The sequence below is a fragment of the Muscardinus avellanarius genome, assembly GCF_963383645.1.
Source record: "Muscardinus avellanarius genome assembly, chromosome: 5".
Lineage (NCBI taxonomy): Eukaryota > Metazoa > Chordata > Mammalia > Rodentia > Gliridae > Muscardinus > Muscardinus avellanarius.
In genome coordinates, this window is record NC_137790.1 from 106,716,597 (window position 1) to 106,731,048 (window position 14,452).

The window sequence follows — 14,452 nt, forward strand, 5'->3', positions numbered from 1 at the left end:
ATTCTCTTTCTGTATATTTGAAAAAGTTTAAAAATATCACTGCTGGACATTGCTTTGTAAGATTATGGAAGACCAAGCAGTGAGGTTGACTTTAATTACAGTTGCTATGAAACAAAGATCATGGGAAAATCATGCTATGTATTTTGTACTTAATAAAATTAGATTATGAATTTTTAACCTATTGTGACAACATCTAAAATGGCAAGAAGTTCAATCTGTTACTTTTTATTTTATAAACAAACATCATTGGGTCAGAATTCAATCATGTTATAATCATTTATTTCTTTTAACCCAGTGGTTACCTAAATCAAATAGGTTTCAAGACCATATTGAAATGGTTGCCTGGCAAATTTACTATGAAATCACAACCACGAAAAAGAAAAAGTTTAAATTAGATGTTTCCAATTGTAAGCTGTTAAATAAAGCTAGCGTCATATGGTCTAAGACTCTCTTTCAATCATCGTTATGAGATTATTCCTTGGCATTTTACCAGCTACCAGATAATTTTTACTGCCTAAACTCTACACGAGGTAGTAAATTGTAAAATTAGGTTTAAATAGGAATCACTTAAAAATCTTTAGCATATATCAAAGATAATAAAACAATCAATTGTTTTTCCCTTTGCCGTAAGAAAACAAGAGGCATTATTGACAAAGGGAAGCATTATTAAATTAGCTATTGATTGTGAACAGAAAATATCTCAAATCTATCATATGAGTTACTGTCACCAACAGCAGCAAACATTTTTTGAGTACTCACTGTTTGTAGACACGGGAAGTAGATAGGTGTTGTAAGTAAATTGCTGACGTTATGTTTTCTAAAAAAGGATCTGGAAGACCTCAAAAATACCTTCTAGGTGAAATAACAATTATGCCATATAATTACTTATTTTATTTACTGACTATGAGAGCTGTTTTCTTAGACAAAACTGTTGTAGAATTAGTGTAAAACTGATTTAAGAATGGGACGTAGCCAATACAAGTCCACATGTAGCAATTTTTTCACTTATGTGTCTAATGTTTTATAATAAATGTACTCTTGTCAGTGAGGAGCTTGACTGCATTAAAAGGAAAACTGTTTTGCTCTTCCTAACTATGAATTAGGTTGCTCATTAGAGTAGGCATTTATAATTTTACCATAATTACTTTAAAAATATACATTGTAAAAAGGCATTCTTTCCCAAAGAATATATGATGGTTTCATACTTTAATGAATAGCATGTTTGCTTATTTGGACTGAAGAACCAGGGAAAATAGTTAATAAGGAAAAACATATAAGGTCACTATTAGACACATACTTAGTATTTCTTTAAGTACTCATTTAAAAATTCCATGTTATGCTGGCAGAAATCTAAGATGGTTACAAAGAGCATATCAAATGACATAATTGTGAAATTGATATTGCATGGTCAAGTAAGTTCACCCATAAACAACATGAGAGGAAAGTCAGAGGTAAAAGTCAGATTTGTGCGATAGCTTTACATGTACACAGTCACACTTCGCCCATGACAAGACAAAGGAGAAAAGTCACCCAAATAGTGCGTCCACATATCGTAAGCATATTCGTTTATAAACTCATATGCATTTTCTAAAAGTGAATTAAGACTAGCAATTTGAGCAGCTTTGAAATGTGAGTGTTGGAATGGGTACAATGATAAAAAGAGCTGACTAAAGGGGTTCTTCTCTAGGTCTGCTTTTTCGCTCTCTTTTCCATGAGGAATAGGAGCTGCCAAATGGTGAATAAGCACAACTCATCACATAATGAACACTCCCACTGCTCGAGGTATTATTTAATATCCAGACAGAGAGAGGAACCCTGGATCAGAAGTAATTATTAAACATTAACGATGTCAGCTCACCTGAACAACAGAAAGGCAAATGTAGCACTTTATAATAAACTGTAAAGAGTGTTTCCCTGAGCTTTGATTCTTAGAAGGAGGCTGGGTTTATAAAATAAATAACATGACAGGTCTAAGTCCTCAACTCTAAAAAGAAAGAATTTTAGATCAGTCTTTTAACTCCAATCTAGTCATGGTTATGATTAAATAATCTAAGAAGGAAAAAGATTATCCTGAACAAAACAATAGTGCATAAATTTAGTGTACTTTTGTGAAGACACTTTTAAAAATTCTAATGTCCATCCAAAGAAAATCAAGTTTAATGAATTTGTATCAGTTTTGTAATGACGCAGAGGGTGTGTAGGAACTTTATAAAAGAAAAGAAATATACTTGATAACATTATAACATAGTTTGATCATAGTGGCACTGTCAAAACATGTATGTTGAATGAAATCCACGCTTGATTTGTTTGGGGTGGAGGACCTCTTAGAAATAATGTGGATTTTGGTTTGAATGTAAAATGGATAAAGGATATAATTTGTTCTATATTATAAAAACAAAAGCAAAGGCCATTGAATTAATATTTTCTCAGTACCTTCTCAAAACTCTTTTATTGAGGCGATTTTCCTTGGTTGAGATTTTCCAATAGATTTGTTTTATTTTAGAATTTTTTTTTTAGACCTGAATGAGCTTTGTGGCAGCTTTCTTTCTTGATAATGCTGCTTAGAAAGATTTTAGACATCTTTTCATTTCGTGTTTTCAAAATCACCGTGGTGGTGTTTTTGGAGATAGAAGTTCTAAAATCATTGGCATCCCTTCTAAACCATAATTTCTACATAACTGCAGCTTCTGACTGATATTCCCCCTGAAAGTATTGTATTAACTACAGTAATTTATCTTTATATTTAAAAAAAGGCCACACCAAATCCACTAGTAAATTGAGACCACAATCATAGTCAGGTCATAAAAGAGTAGAACCATTAAAAACACCCAAGGCTCTTGATCCTTGGTGTCCTAATTATTTTCCCTTTAGTCCTTGAAGTTTCTGTACATTGCTCTGTGGTTCCGATGCTGTGGCAGAATGTTTAGCTGGAAATTTTACTGAGAAAGACGATGCTGAAACACTTTTACAATTTGGAATTGCCCTTGGTTGCTTTCAGGAACAAGAACTGGCCCTGGGAGGGAGAGCAAGGGGGGAACAGAGCAGAAGGTTGGATGAGAAAAGCTTTTTCCAGAGGAGGTCCTCAAGGAGGTCAGATATACAGAGGACACTAAGAACAGTTTACCAGTTATCCAAGCCTTGCTTTACTCCCTTACTTCAGAAGCATCTATTTTATGTCAAGGAAACCAACATCGAAATGATTTACAGAGTTGTTGTTGTTGTTGTTGTTTTTTGTGGTACTGGGGATGGAACCCTTCTCCAGGCTACACTCCCAGACCTATTTTATATTTTTATTTGGAAACAGGGTCTCTTAAGCCAGTGTGGCTGGCTTCGAACCTGCTTGATCCTCCTGTCTCTGCCTCCCAAGCGCGGGGATTACAAGCGTGTGCCACCACGCCCAGTCAGAGTTTTTTTTTTAATCAAGATATTTTGATGTGTTTTCCGTTGAAGTTTCTTAGGTATCTTACTCTGCTGAACCATTTTGGTTGGACAATGCTGCCCATTGCTTTGCATTTGGCCTCACCTCGCCTCTCTGCATCCGTCCTTTGATAACTCCACTCTTAAGCCCACATTTCTATATCCTCGCCAAGGATCAAAGGCAAGGCTACCTGTAGAGGCCTCATCCACCTAAAAAAAAAGTCAGTTCTCATCTTTGGTATATGTACAAGTTTTATGTATCTGTGGAATAGTTCTCTGTACACAGACGTTTTACTCAAATGCTACTTGATGGTAATGGTAACATCATCTTACGATGATGAGGGTGCAGTTTATGTACGTTGACTTTTTACACTTAAACAAGACGTGTCTTTCTACTCGTGACAATCAGAGTGCTGAAGGATGTGCTTTGAGGTGATATTTTCTCTATATATGTATGCATGTATTCCACATCCTACGAAGGATTGCAATCTCATTCAAACTTCCAGCCTGCCCTAACGTGGTCTTCATGTCAAATAAAGTTCTCAGAAACCCAAGACATTATTCATCTTGTCATTTACACAAGGTGATAAGTCCTTTCATTTTTAAACAGGCCCTTGACAGCTGGTATTTAGTAAGTAGAATGAGAGAAGTCTGCTGTTCACTCTGAATAAAAAGAAATGTGTCGATAAGAGATTATCTAAGGCCTGATGTCTATTTTGAAGAAATGAGATCTAGAAGAATGAGTGCCCCTTAGGGAATACAAAGTCCGAATGCACATGGGGGACTCTGCCAGTTCCCTTGTGGTTAATGAGCAGCAGCGAGGCTCTGCAGTGTTCTGAGTTAGAACAGGCATTGTTCTCATTTGTGCTTTACCTTATAAAGTTTTAACTGCTTCCAGGACCATCACGGCTGATTTGGCACACCGGTTCTAGCTCTCCTTAGGTCCATGTGAGTGACTCTCTCAGACCCTGTGACCCTGGAACAGTCTTATTGCTGCAAGGTTATTATGGGCTCAATTATCAAGTTATTTTCTTTGGCTTATTAGTGAGGGAGAAAAGTCCCCATTTTCTTGCATCATTCAATTAATAGAGTTTGTGCAAACAAGCAAGGTAAATCAGCTATGTGTAAAGCAAAAATGTAATTTGTTAGCCTCTTCCCACTTTCTAAAAAATGTTTGCCTCCACTGTCAGGTCATTTGTTAATTTACTCTTCCTTTACAAGGATTTCTGGCCCCATTTTGCACGACTCCTTTTGATGTTAAAATTATTATTGGCTTTGGGCATTTTCTTTGCTTTTAAGTCAAGTTCCACTTTTATACCAAAGTTATGCTCTGCTGTTTTAAGATGAATGCCAGCTGGCAATACCCAGGGACTGGCTTTGTGGACAGTGCCTAGGCTGACTTTATGGCTGTTGTCTGGCTGATAAGTTACTTCCCGCACCGAAGATGAAGCTGTCTCTTAGTTTGCTATTTGACATTTACATGGCGAAACAGACGGCAGCAGCTCTCTGACCCACGTGATAGCGCCCAGGACCCAGCACTCATACAATCCATACCAGGGCTCTTATGAAGGTTCGCAGAGCACATGAGTTGAAAAGAAGGCGACTTGAAGTATGAGATGCGCGTTTTCAGTAATTAGTGTCACCTTTTACTCAGGAAGATCTCCAAGGATCATACCCACAATAGACTCCAGCTGTTTCTGGGAGGATGTCCAACAGGTAGTTATCAGAGTATTTCACAAGCTATCAGGACACAAGGAAAGTCTTCAGCTTTGCAGTAAAAACTTAGAGATGACCTTTTGCTTCCTTAAAATGTAATGATGGAAACTTTACCAAGCATTCGGGAATCATTCAGAATGTCCATCAGAAAGGCTTCAGGGAATCAGGCAAAATGGCCACTTTCAAGACCGATGGCTAGTGGATATTTCTTGTGGGCTCTGTAGAGAGATCCTTAGAAGTTATCTATAAATCAAGTTGTAAGGTTTCTGGGTTGGGGACACTGTAGGCTCTGGTTATAATAAATGGCTCTTTATCACTTGTCCTGGGTGTACAAAAACTGGAATAATCAGTCTATTTATTTTGTTTCATTGAGCAGATTATAGCTAGTTTCTCTTCATATTATTAACAAAGAGTTAATTATTCAGAGAAGAAAAACTTTAGTAATATCTTGATCCGGTGGAAATATTTTTCTTTTAATCTTGAAAACAGAGCAGGATAGTACCTGACTGTTGTCTGCTAATATTTTCTTGATTTTAGACTATGACCCTAAAGAGAATACTGAGGGTGTTTGCTTTGCCAAAGTTTAGTCATGATAAAGTTAACATTTTGTTGGACAAATTTATGTCTGTCAGTAATCTCTGTCTGTTGAAGACCCTTCTCTTTAGTTTTTACTAAAATTAAGCTTAGAATGCCTCTTAGGGTCCTTCCGCCAGGACCCCAATCTTGACGTCATTCTTTAACTACTGAATTGGATTTCCTAGATTGCTCAGGGTAAGCCATGAGTTCAAGCCATGTTGTTTCCTGAAACTATGACACATATGCACATGTGTCTGCACACTGGTACAACCTCTGTGCAGCACCAAGACCGATAAATGTGTTCCTATTAAATGTTCAATCTACTCAGACCTGTACACTATCACAGACCTCCCTGATGTCCTTCCAAATGTGAAAGTTCCAGTCAGCATGTCCTAGAGGTACACTGAAGGAAACTATAGAAGATGACGTATTTAGGCCAGATGATGGGAGCTGGAGGAGGACAAAAATCAACTGTCAACTTCAAAGTGAAAAGATAGCAATAGCCTGAAAAAGTTGTCTCTCAGTACAGATCTTTGAGGGAGTCCATTTCTGTATTATTTCAATTATTATAACTTCCTGAATAGGTTGAAGATCATTCATAATTCACACTTCTGTCATTTTTATACATGCCAAATGCAGTCTAATAAGCATAAATAAAATGTCTAGGGCTTGACCAGGAAAACAGATTGGAATTCATAACAATGAAAGCTTGTTCGTGTGTGTGTGTGTGTGTGTGTGGTACTGGGGATGGAACCCAGGTGCTTTCTACCTCTGGGCTATACTCCCAGGCCTATTTTTTTATTTTATTTAGAAACAGGGTCTCACTATGTTGCTGAGAGCCTCACTGAGTAGCTGAGGCTGGTTTCGAACCTGTGTGATGCTTCTGTCCCAGCCTCCCAAGTACTGGGATTACAAGTGTGTGCCACCATGCTTGGCTTTGTTCATCTTTTAAAAATGAATGATGTGTTTTCTTTTTCTTCTTCTTTTCTCCCTTATAACCAAATTTTCTTCTATCTCAATAATATAAACATAATATTTAAATCAATCCAAGCATGCAAACTGAACAGCAAGGCTACTTAGACAGACTTTGGATTTTTCTATTCTAAAGGATAATAAACCACATTGTTGTCACTGATAAATACAGATAATAACATCAGTTTGAAGGAGGAGGTGGTCGAACACAGTATAAATCAAATTATTCTGAAAGTCTATTTTCTTACCAGAATACTTACGAGTTTCCATACTCTCATTAGTGTTGTTCTTTTGGACTTAAAACAATGAATGAAAGTGATTATTTAATGAAATATATTTAATTTCAATTAATTCCAATTCCAGCTACATATAAGGTCTATGTAATATAATGTATAAATATACATATAACTTAAGTATACAGAATTAGAATTAACCACATGCAATTCAGCATTACTTTATATGTAGTATATGTATGTAATACAAGGTTGCTAATATTTTATATAAGTATAAAAATTTCCTCAGAATGTATACTTTGCCACATTTATATTCCACACACAGATATATGACATAATCAGGAACATATATATTTTTATATACAACATTGTGTGAAAATGTGCCTTTTGGAAGTCTAAAGTTTGCTAAATCAAATCACCACTGCCTTTTATACCTTGTTCAATTGAACAGCTATTCTTGCATTTAGAACTGGTTTCAACATTGGGTTAAGACAGATGAAGCACAATAATTATGTTTAAAGCCTTTGATTCCTATCTGTATGTAAAATAGTATAGTTATGCCTTAAATTATGGATTTTACCAATATTAAGACTAAATAATTTTGAGATTTCTAGTACTTTCAACTTGAAGGATTTAGAATTTAAAATAAATATTCAGAACTTTTAGTAGTGTGCTATTTTAACAAAATTTTAAAATGAAATAATGAACAAATTATTATTACAACATTTACTATAAATATGTATCTTTATAAATGAAGATATCTAGAGATTAAAATATAGTGTCTATGCTTACAAAGATAGAAATATAGTTCTCTGGTAAAGCAAAATGTCCAGCAAGATACTAAAAAAATAAAATTTTTATGTGATGAAATATAAAGACTAAACTTTCAAAGTTTCAAGTATATGAAGAGTGGGACATGTTCATAACATGTTGTGTTTCTGGAATTTACTGTTAGATACCACGTAGAAAATGCTGCAGGAGTTAACATAGTTTTAAAATATTTATCCTGACTTTTAAAAAAAATATAATTCACACAATAATCATATCTTCTTATGCTAGGACCTATTCCTCTGTTTTTTTTTTCATATTATATTGGGAATATTGGTTTTTTTTCCTCTGAATGGAAAGTTCTGAGAGATAGCAGACAACACTTGTATCAGCTTTTTTGCATCAGTTAAAGCTTTTTCTAAGTGTTTAAGATTTTGAGGCTTTCTTTATATAATTGGGATGAATTCATCACAAAATTTCAGACTCAGTACCTTTTTGTTTTGGATCCAGATAACTTTTTTCACTAAACTCCGATGGGAAGGGAGATCTGTTAACTTTTTAATGAATTTAATAGAGTAATTAACTACCTTCCATTTTCCCCAGTAGTAAAATCAGAGAGCTAATATTTAGTAGTGTCTCTGCTTCTGGTACCTAACTCAGATGACATATGATTCATGGAACTGCAGTATAGCCGAGATTTGGGAGATACACTGATTTTTATAGACATTTTAAATACATTTTTATAAGAATACAAATCTATGAGAAAGTTTACATAAATCACTTTTGTTCTTGGTTATATTTTCATTTACCAAAAAGAACTCCCTTATAACATAAAAAATAAATACGGCATTTTCAGAAAGGTTTGATCCTCCAACATTGTGTCCCATAACTTCCCCATGTCATTGTTTCAAGGCAACCAATTGTCATTTTTGTTTTAGATTGAATGACTCCTCTCATTTCTTAAGTGCTGGCTGGTATATTACTGTTGTTTTTGTTGTTAGAAATTAGACTAAATTTATTTGTTAGACATCTCTGGCTTAAGGTATTCAGCTTGTGCTTTGGGGCTGTTGTCATTGAGGAGAACATACTTTTACTTAAGTGTCTTCAAGGTCCTGAGGTGAGAGAGCTACGCAGATCCAGTGTGGTGGGAGCAGTGTGGGCAGAGGACAGATCTGGGAGGGTGTGGGAGAGGGACTTGGGGGCACATTACTGCTAGATGGGAAAGCATGCTCAGAATCTGCCCTCATTATATCTGGCGCTTGCCAGTGCTTTTCAAACCTCAGTTTCATGAGCACCATAAAAATTCACTTAAAATCAAAAGGAACACCCTGAAGTTAAAAATCTACTCTGCTTTTCCTTGCCTTTCATGGCCTGGAATGTCACCTTTTACCTCCAGTAAATAAAGCCAACATCAACACTCTTCCATGTCTTTTATTTTTTTATGCACTCAATATTCTTGACATGACAATCTGGACACTTAAAGGGAAATTACAGTAGTGATCTATGTCCCTGGAAAGAGAATTGTCTTTATAATATATAGTTACCGTGTATCCATCACTTTCTTTTGTTTCTTATTCTGTTCATATTGGATTGAGTAGATCTCAATCATTAGAATTAAAGAGATATGATTAGTAGTGGACCACAGAGAAATAATGATATCATAATACTCTCTTAAAATGACCTCGCATGTTAAGCAGCATCCCCAACCAGACAATTGCCCTGTTTTACTGTCTTTCAGAGTATGTCTCTTTAACCTCACAATTTCCGAGAAGCCACCAAAAAGTTCTAATATGTCACAATTCAAATGTCAACATGTTGTTGGAAAGGAAATTAATAAGTTAAACCTGTGAGAGATGCCAAAAAAGAGATGATTCACACCATTGAGAGAAGCCTATTGTTTTCTAAGGGGAAATAGGGCTCTAGAATGAAACAGGGTATTTAACTAGAAGGCTAAGGAAAATTAGTATTTAACTGGAAGGGTTAGAGGGAAAAAGCAAACTCACACATGATTGTGATTTTTTTTTTAACCTGGTAAACTTTTTAAGTGAAACTGTTTCTCTTAGTGTACTTCCAAAGAAGAGAGGATATGAAGGTTAGGCCTTATATTCTAATTGCAAATTTACTGCTCTTGTTAGAGAAACAGGACAGAAGTGTTTTTTCTGATAGTCTAGATTCTATATTTGGAAAGACATAAAGAATTTTTGGTTATATTATAGCACTATATAACACTTTTATGTTTGGCATTATTTTAAATGAACTTCCGGTCATTAAAATACTACTGAATGAAATAAATTAACCCATTTTGACAAGAAAGAGACTAAGCAGAAAATAATCCTCATTGAGGTATTTTTAAAATTTAGTACAATTTTGTTCTCTGGTCTTTTTTTTTTAATAGAAAAACAAACATTTGGACTTTAGAGCCACCTACTGGAATAAAGAGGCACATACTTAGGTTTAATGTTCTCAGCTTTTCAAAAGATAAACAAGTAGATAAATACAATTTAAATATGAACATTTCTATTGATTTGACAAGATATTAATTTGCTGGGCTTTTCTCAGTTTGAAATATCCATGGTCCTGCAAGAGACCACAGTTAACAGAAATATCTTCTTAGGAAGTATTCTTTCTGCTTCTTAGTAGGGTGTCCCGATCTGTGTGATGATTTCTCCTTATTTTTGGTTGTTCTTGGATTCTGGGTTTTTTGTTTGTTTGTTTTGTTTTTGTTTTTTGTTTGTTTTTTGGTGTACTGGAGGTGGAACCCGGAGGCTTTCTACCTCCGGGCTATACTCCCAGACCTATTTTATATTTTATTTGGAAACAGGGTCTCATAAGTTACTGAGAGCCTCAGTAAGTAGCCGAGGCTGGCTTCGAACCTGTGCAATCCTCCTGTCTCAGCCTCCCAAGCGCGGGGATTACAAGCGTGCGCCCCCACGGCCGGCTCGGATTCTGTTTGCTTTTGTTTTGGTGGTGGTGCTTTTGTGGTGTGTGTGTGTGTGGATCAGGTATTTAGAATCTGAATCTGGGTCTTTTTCTTTCCTTTGGCTCACCAAGGTTGAAATTTTGTTTATGAGCAATTTAGTAACAGGATTAGAAGAGGGGGGGAAAATCCCTCTCACTGGTAATGATGAGAGAAGATACAAGACAAAGGAATCGTCTTCTCAGAGTTTTGTAGGTTTTTGTCAGAACAGACTTATCGCTTTCATTAGTTAATTGTACAATTTTATTCTTTCTTCCAACAACTCTATCTAGTTATAGAATTGTTGTTTAATAAATAATCCTAGAGTAAGATAAAATAGCTAGAACCCTTTTATGCTAAAGTGAATAAACATCGTGAAGACTTTTATGCTTATATGCTGTTTTAAGTGGAAAAAACCCACTGCCTGGATGCATCTCTTGGCCAGTGGCTTGCCCAAGTCAGCTAGCTGCTTCCGCAAGGTAGGCAGCTCCTGGAAATTCCACGTTTGGGTTCTTTCCACTTGCCACACAGCTTTTCCGTCAGTCATTAACAGACTCATTGAATCCTTCCTCTCCTCAACACTTTGCTAGAAGGCCAGCGTCATAAGCCCCACCCCCAGCCTGATAAATGGATCAATAAAAGGCATGATGCCTCCTTCCAAAGAAGAGATTCAGGAGCTGGTCCTGAGGGCAGGAGGCCTGGGTATGGTAGCACCCTGCTGATTGGTCAGAGAGGGATACAGTGTCTTAAAAGCAAGATGTTGTTCTTGGATTCTGTTTGCTACAGACCTTGCTGATTCCTTATGTTGATCCTTCCAGCCCCGTTTCCTACAGAACACCTGGTCAAGAAGGTGCTGATTGCTGACCTGCTCAGGCTACTGCTAGACGAGCTTCAGGTGTATGTGTGTGGTTTGCTAGGTGGTTTAAGGAATTCCGAGAATGGAAAGTTCTTTGTTAAATATTCTGGAGGGAAAATGTGACACAGGAAGCCTCACATTAAGAAAGTTTGATTTGTAGCTGGGCGTGGTGGTGTATGCCTGTAATCTCAATAGTCAGGAGGCTGAGGCAGGAGGGCCTCAGCCTCAAGTCCAGCCTCAGCAATTTAGCAAGACCCTCAGCAGTTGAGTGATACCCTGTTTTAAAATACACACACACACACACACACACACACACACACACACACACACACACCCATACATAGGCCTGAGGGTGTAGCTTAGAGGTAGAATGTTCCTGGGTTAAATCCCTAGTATGAGAGAGAGAGAGAGAGAGAGAGAGAGAGAGAGAGAGAGGAAAAGAAAAGAACTGGTTTGAGAATGACAACTTTCTATTTCTCACCAGAGGGTTCATTTTCAGTATTTAAAGTAGGAAGTCACAATTCTTTTGGTTAGAAAATTAAAAAGGAATATATTTATTAAGGTATGAGAAAATGGCTGCATGTGGTAATGCACACTTATAATTCCAGCACTTATGAGGCTGAGGCAAGAGGCTCACAGGTTTGGGACCAGCCTCATCAAATTAGCAAGACTCCATTTAAAAATGAAAATAAAATGTAAAAGAGGCTGGGTTGTTGTTCAGAGGTAGAATGCCCTAGATTCATATCCAGTACCTCCAAAAAGAATATGAAAAAATGTACAGATATTTTACTGTATGTCCTGCTCTGTGTTAATATAAGCTTCTCTGTCTTTCCTGCCCTTCCTCTTGTTGGCCTCTGAAGATATTCTATAGAGTAGTCACAGACATTGCGCCGGGAGAGGAGCTCCTGCTGTTCATGAAGAGCGAAGACTATCCCCATGAGACTATGGCTCCTGATATTCACGGTCAGTACCACTCACAGCACTGGACCATCACCCTCGCCTGCAGACTGTGATGAACCTCTGAAGGGGCCAGCACCACTGGTGTTTTTTATTAGCTTCCCTGGCTGGTGGATTTCATTTTGACAAATTCATTCTCTTTGTTATTTTCTTTTACTGATGTCTGGATGATATTATGATAAAATTGTAGGAGGCAGAGTTCTTCCTTGAAGTGAAGTTGAGGGATTTTTGAGTATCTGTATAGAAACGTCTCTTTATGCCTTTGTCAACACTTGACAAAGGAGAGCTTGAGCTTTCCTAAAACCTAACACTGTCCTATTACTAGGAAAGATGCTCCTATGGGAATAAACCCATAGGTTTATTCCCTATGGGGAAGAACACCAGGAGGAAAAGTACAGATGAGGAAATTTTAGAGCTGCAGAATTTTTTATTTGCCAGAGGCTTATTCTAAATCAAAAGAAAGGGATAGGAATTAAAAATAATAATACACTAGGTATAGTGGCACATGCCTGTAGCCCAAATATTTCGGAGGCTGAGATAGAAGGATCACAGGTTTGAGGCCAGCTTCAGCAACTTACCAAGGCACTTTACAACCTAGAGACACCCTGTTTCAAAATGAAAAAGTGAAAAAGAGAAGAAAAGTGCTAGGGCTATAGCATAGAACGCCCCTATGAGAATAATAATATTAATAATAATGGTAATAATAATAATAATAATTAGTATTAGTTATCATGCATCTTCAGGTCAGGGTAAGAGACAGTTTTGCTTGTGTTCATCTGTATTATTGAGATGAAAATTGAATACTGTTTCTCTTTTCAGTTCTTCTCTCCTAATATAGGAGACTTGTTTCAGCATAATATAGGTGTCTTTAGAGTATTTTGTGTTTGGAAAGACCACTGGAAGAGTGAACCATCCCATGGCTCCCCTATACCCCTCAGCTTTCCAGAGGGGAGAATGTTGGCTGTTGGCTCTGAACCTCTGGGAAGGAACCTGCCATTACCGGCTGGCTCTCTCTATCTGAACATTTTTTCTGCCTTTTTTAGGTTATACCAGTTGTATCTGGGGCTGCCTCTGGTTATTAGTTTTCCTCTTGGAAACTTTGATATTGACTTTAGAGACCTGGATGGAGTTCCCAGGTCTCACAGAGCGTGGACCTGGATGGGGAGTCTGGCTCCACAGAAAAGGGAGCTTTGGCAGTGGATGGGTGCTCAGATGATCAAAATGTAACCTGGGCTTTCTGGGGTACAGTGCACTAATCATCTGTAAATGTTAGATTGAAAATGTTTCCAGTTACTTTTTGGAATATAAATGATTAGCTTTTTATTCCAAAAAGGGCAAGGTAGAACTGACTATTGCTTTTTTAGGCTGCCATTCCTAAATTGCCTTTCTTTAAGATCCTTCAGTTGTTTCTGAGTTTATATGTCTTTACATATATTTATTATGTATATGTACTTATATGAATTATATCCATGCCCATCATATTTACTTATTTTGTAGTACTGGGGATGGAACCCAGGAGCATTTTTACCTCCAAGCTACACCCCCAGCCCTATTTTTATTCTTTATTTTGAAACAGGGTCTCACTAAGTTGCAGAGAGCCTCACTGAGTGGCTGAAGCTGGTAGCAAACCTGCAATCCTCCTGTTTCAGCCTCCCAAGAACTGGGATTACAAGTGTGCACCATCACACCCGGCTCATATACCATATATTTATATGTAAGGTTTATTATACCAAATGATGATTTTGTATGTCTAGGACTTAATTTAGGGAAGAATAAAATACATACATTGCATATCTACTCTGCTAGATATTATATGTTTTCTATGCATTATTTAATCTTTTATATATAGATAAAACATGAGAGAGAGGAATTATATTCATTTAGCAGAGAGAGACTAAGGTTGAATCAATTGGCTAGTAAGACCATATGGCTAAGAAGTAGTGTAGTCAGTATTCAAAGGAAGGTCCTCGCTGTCTCTAACACCTAGACCTTTGTCATGTA

The 14,452-nt window shown here is 36.8% G+C and overlaps 1 protein-coding gene across 7 annotated transcripts in view; it reads left to right on the plus strand.

Moving 5' to 3' along the window:
• Positions 1-14,452, plus strand: part of MECOM (MDS1 and EVI1 complex locus) — a gene marked incomplete at both ends in the record, with an annotated part of 591,781 nt that overhangs the window by 528,359 nt on the left and 48,970 nt on the right. For all 7 annotated transcript variants that reach the window (XM_080695477.1, XM_080695478.1, XM_080695480.1 and 4 more), the window contains one exon: positions 12,355-12,457. In XM_080695477.1, the coding sequence (XP_080551603.1) occupies positions 12,355-12,457 (103 nt within the window). The remainder of the gene's footprint in view (positions 1-12,354; positions 12,458-14,452) is intronic.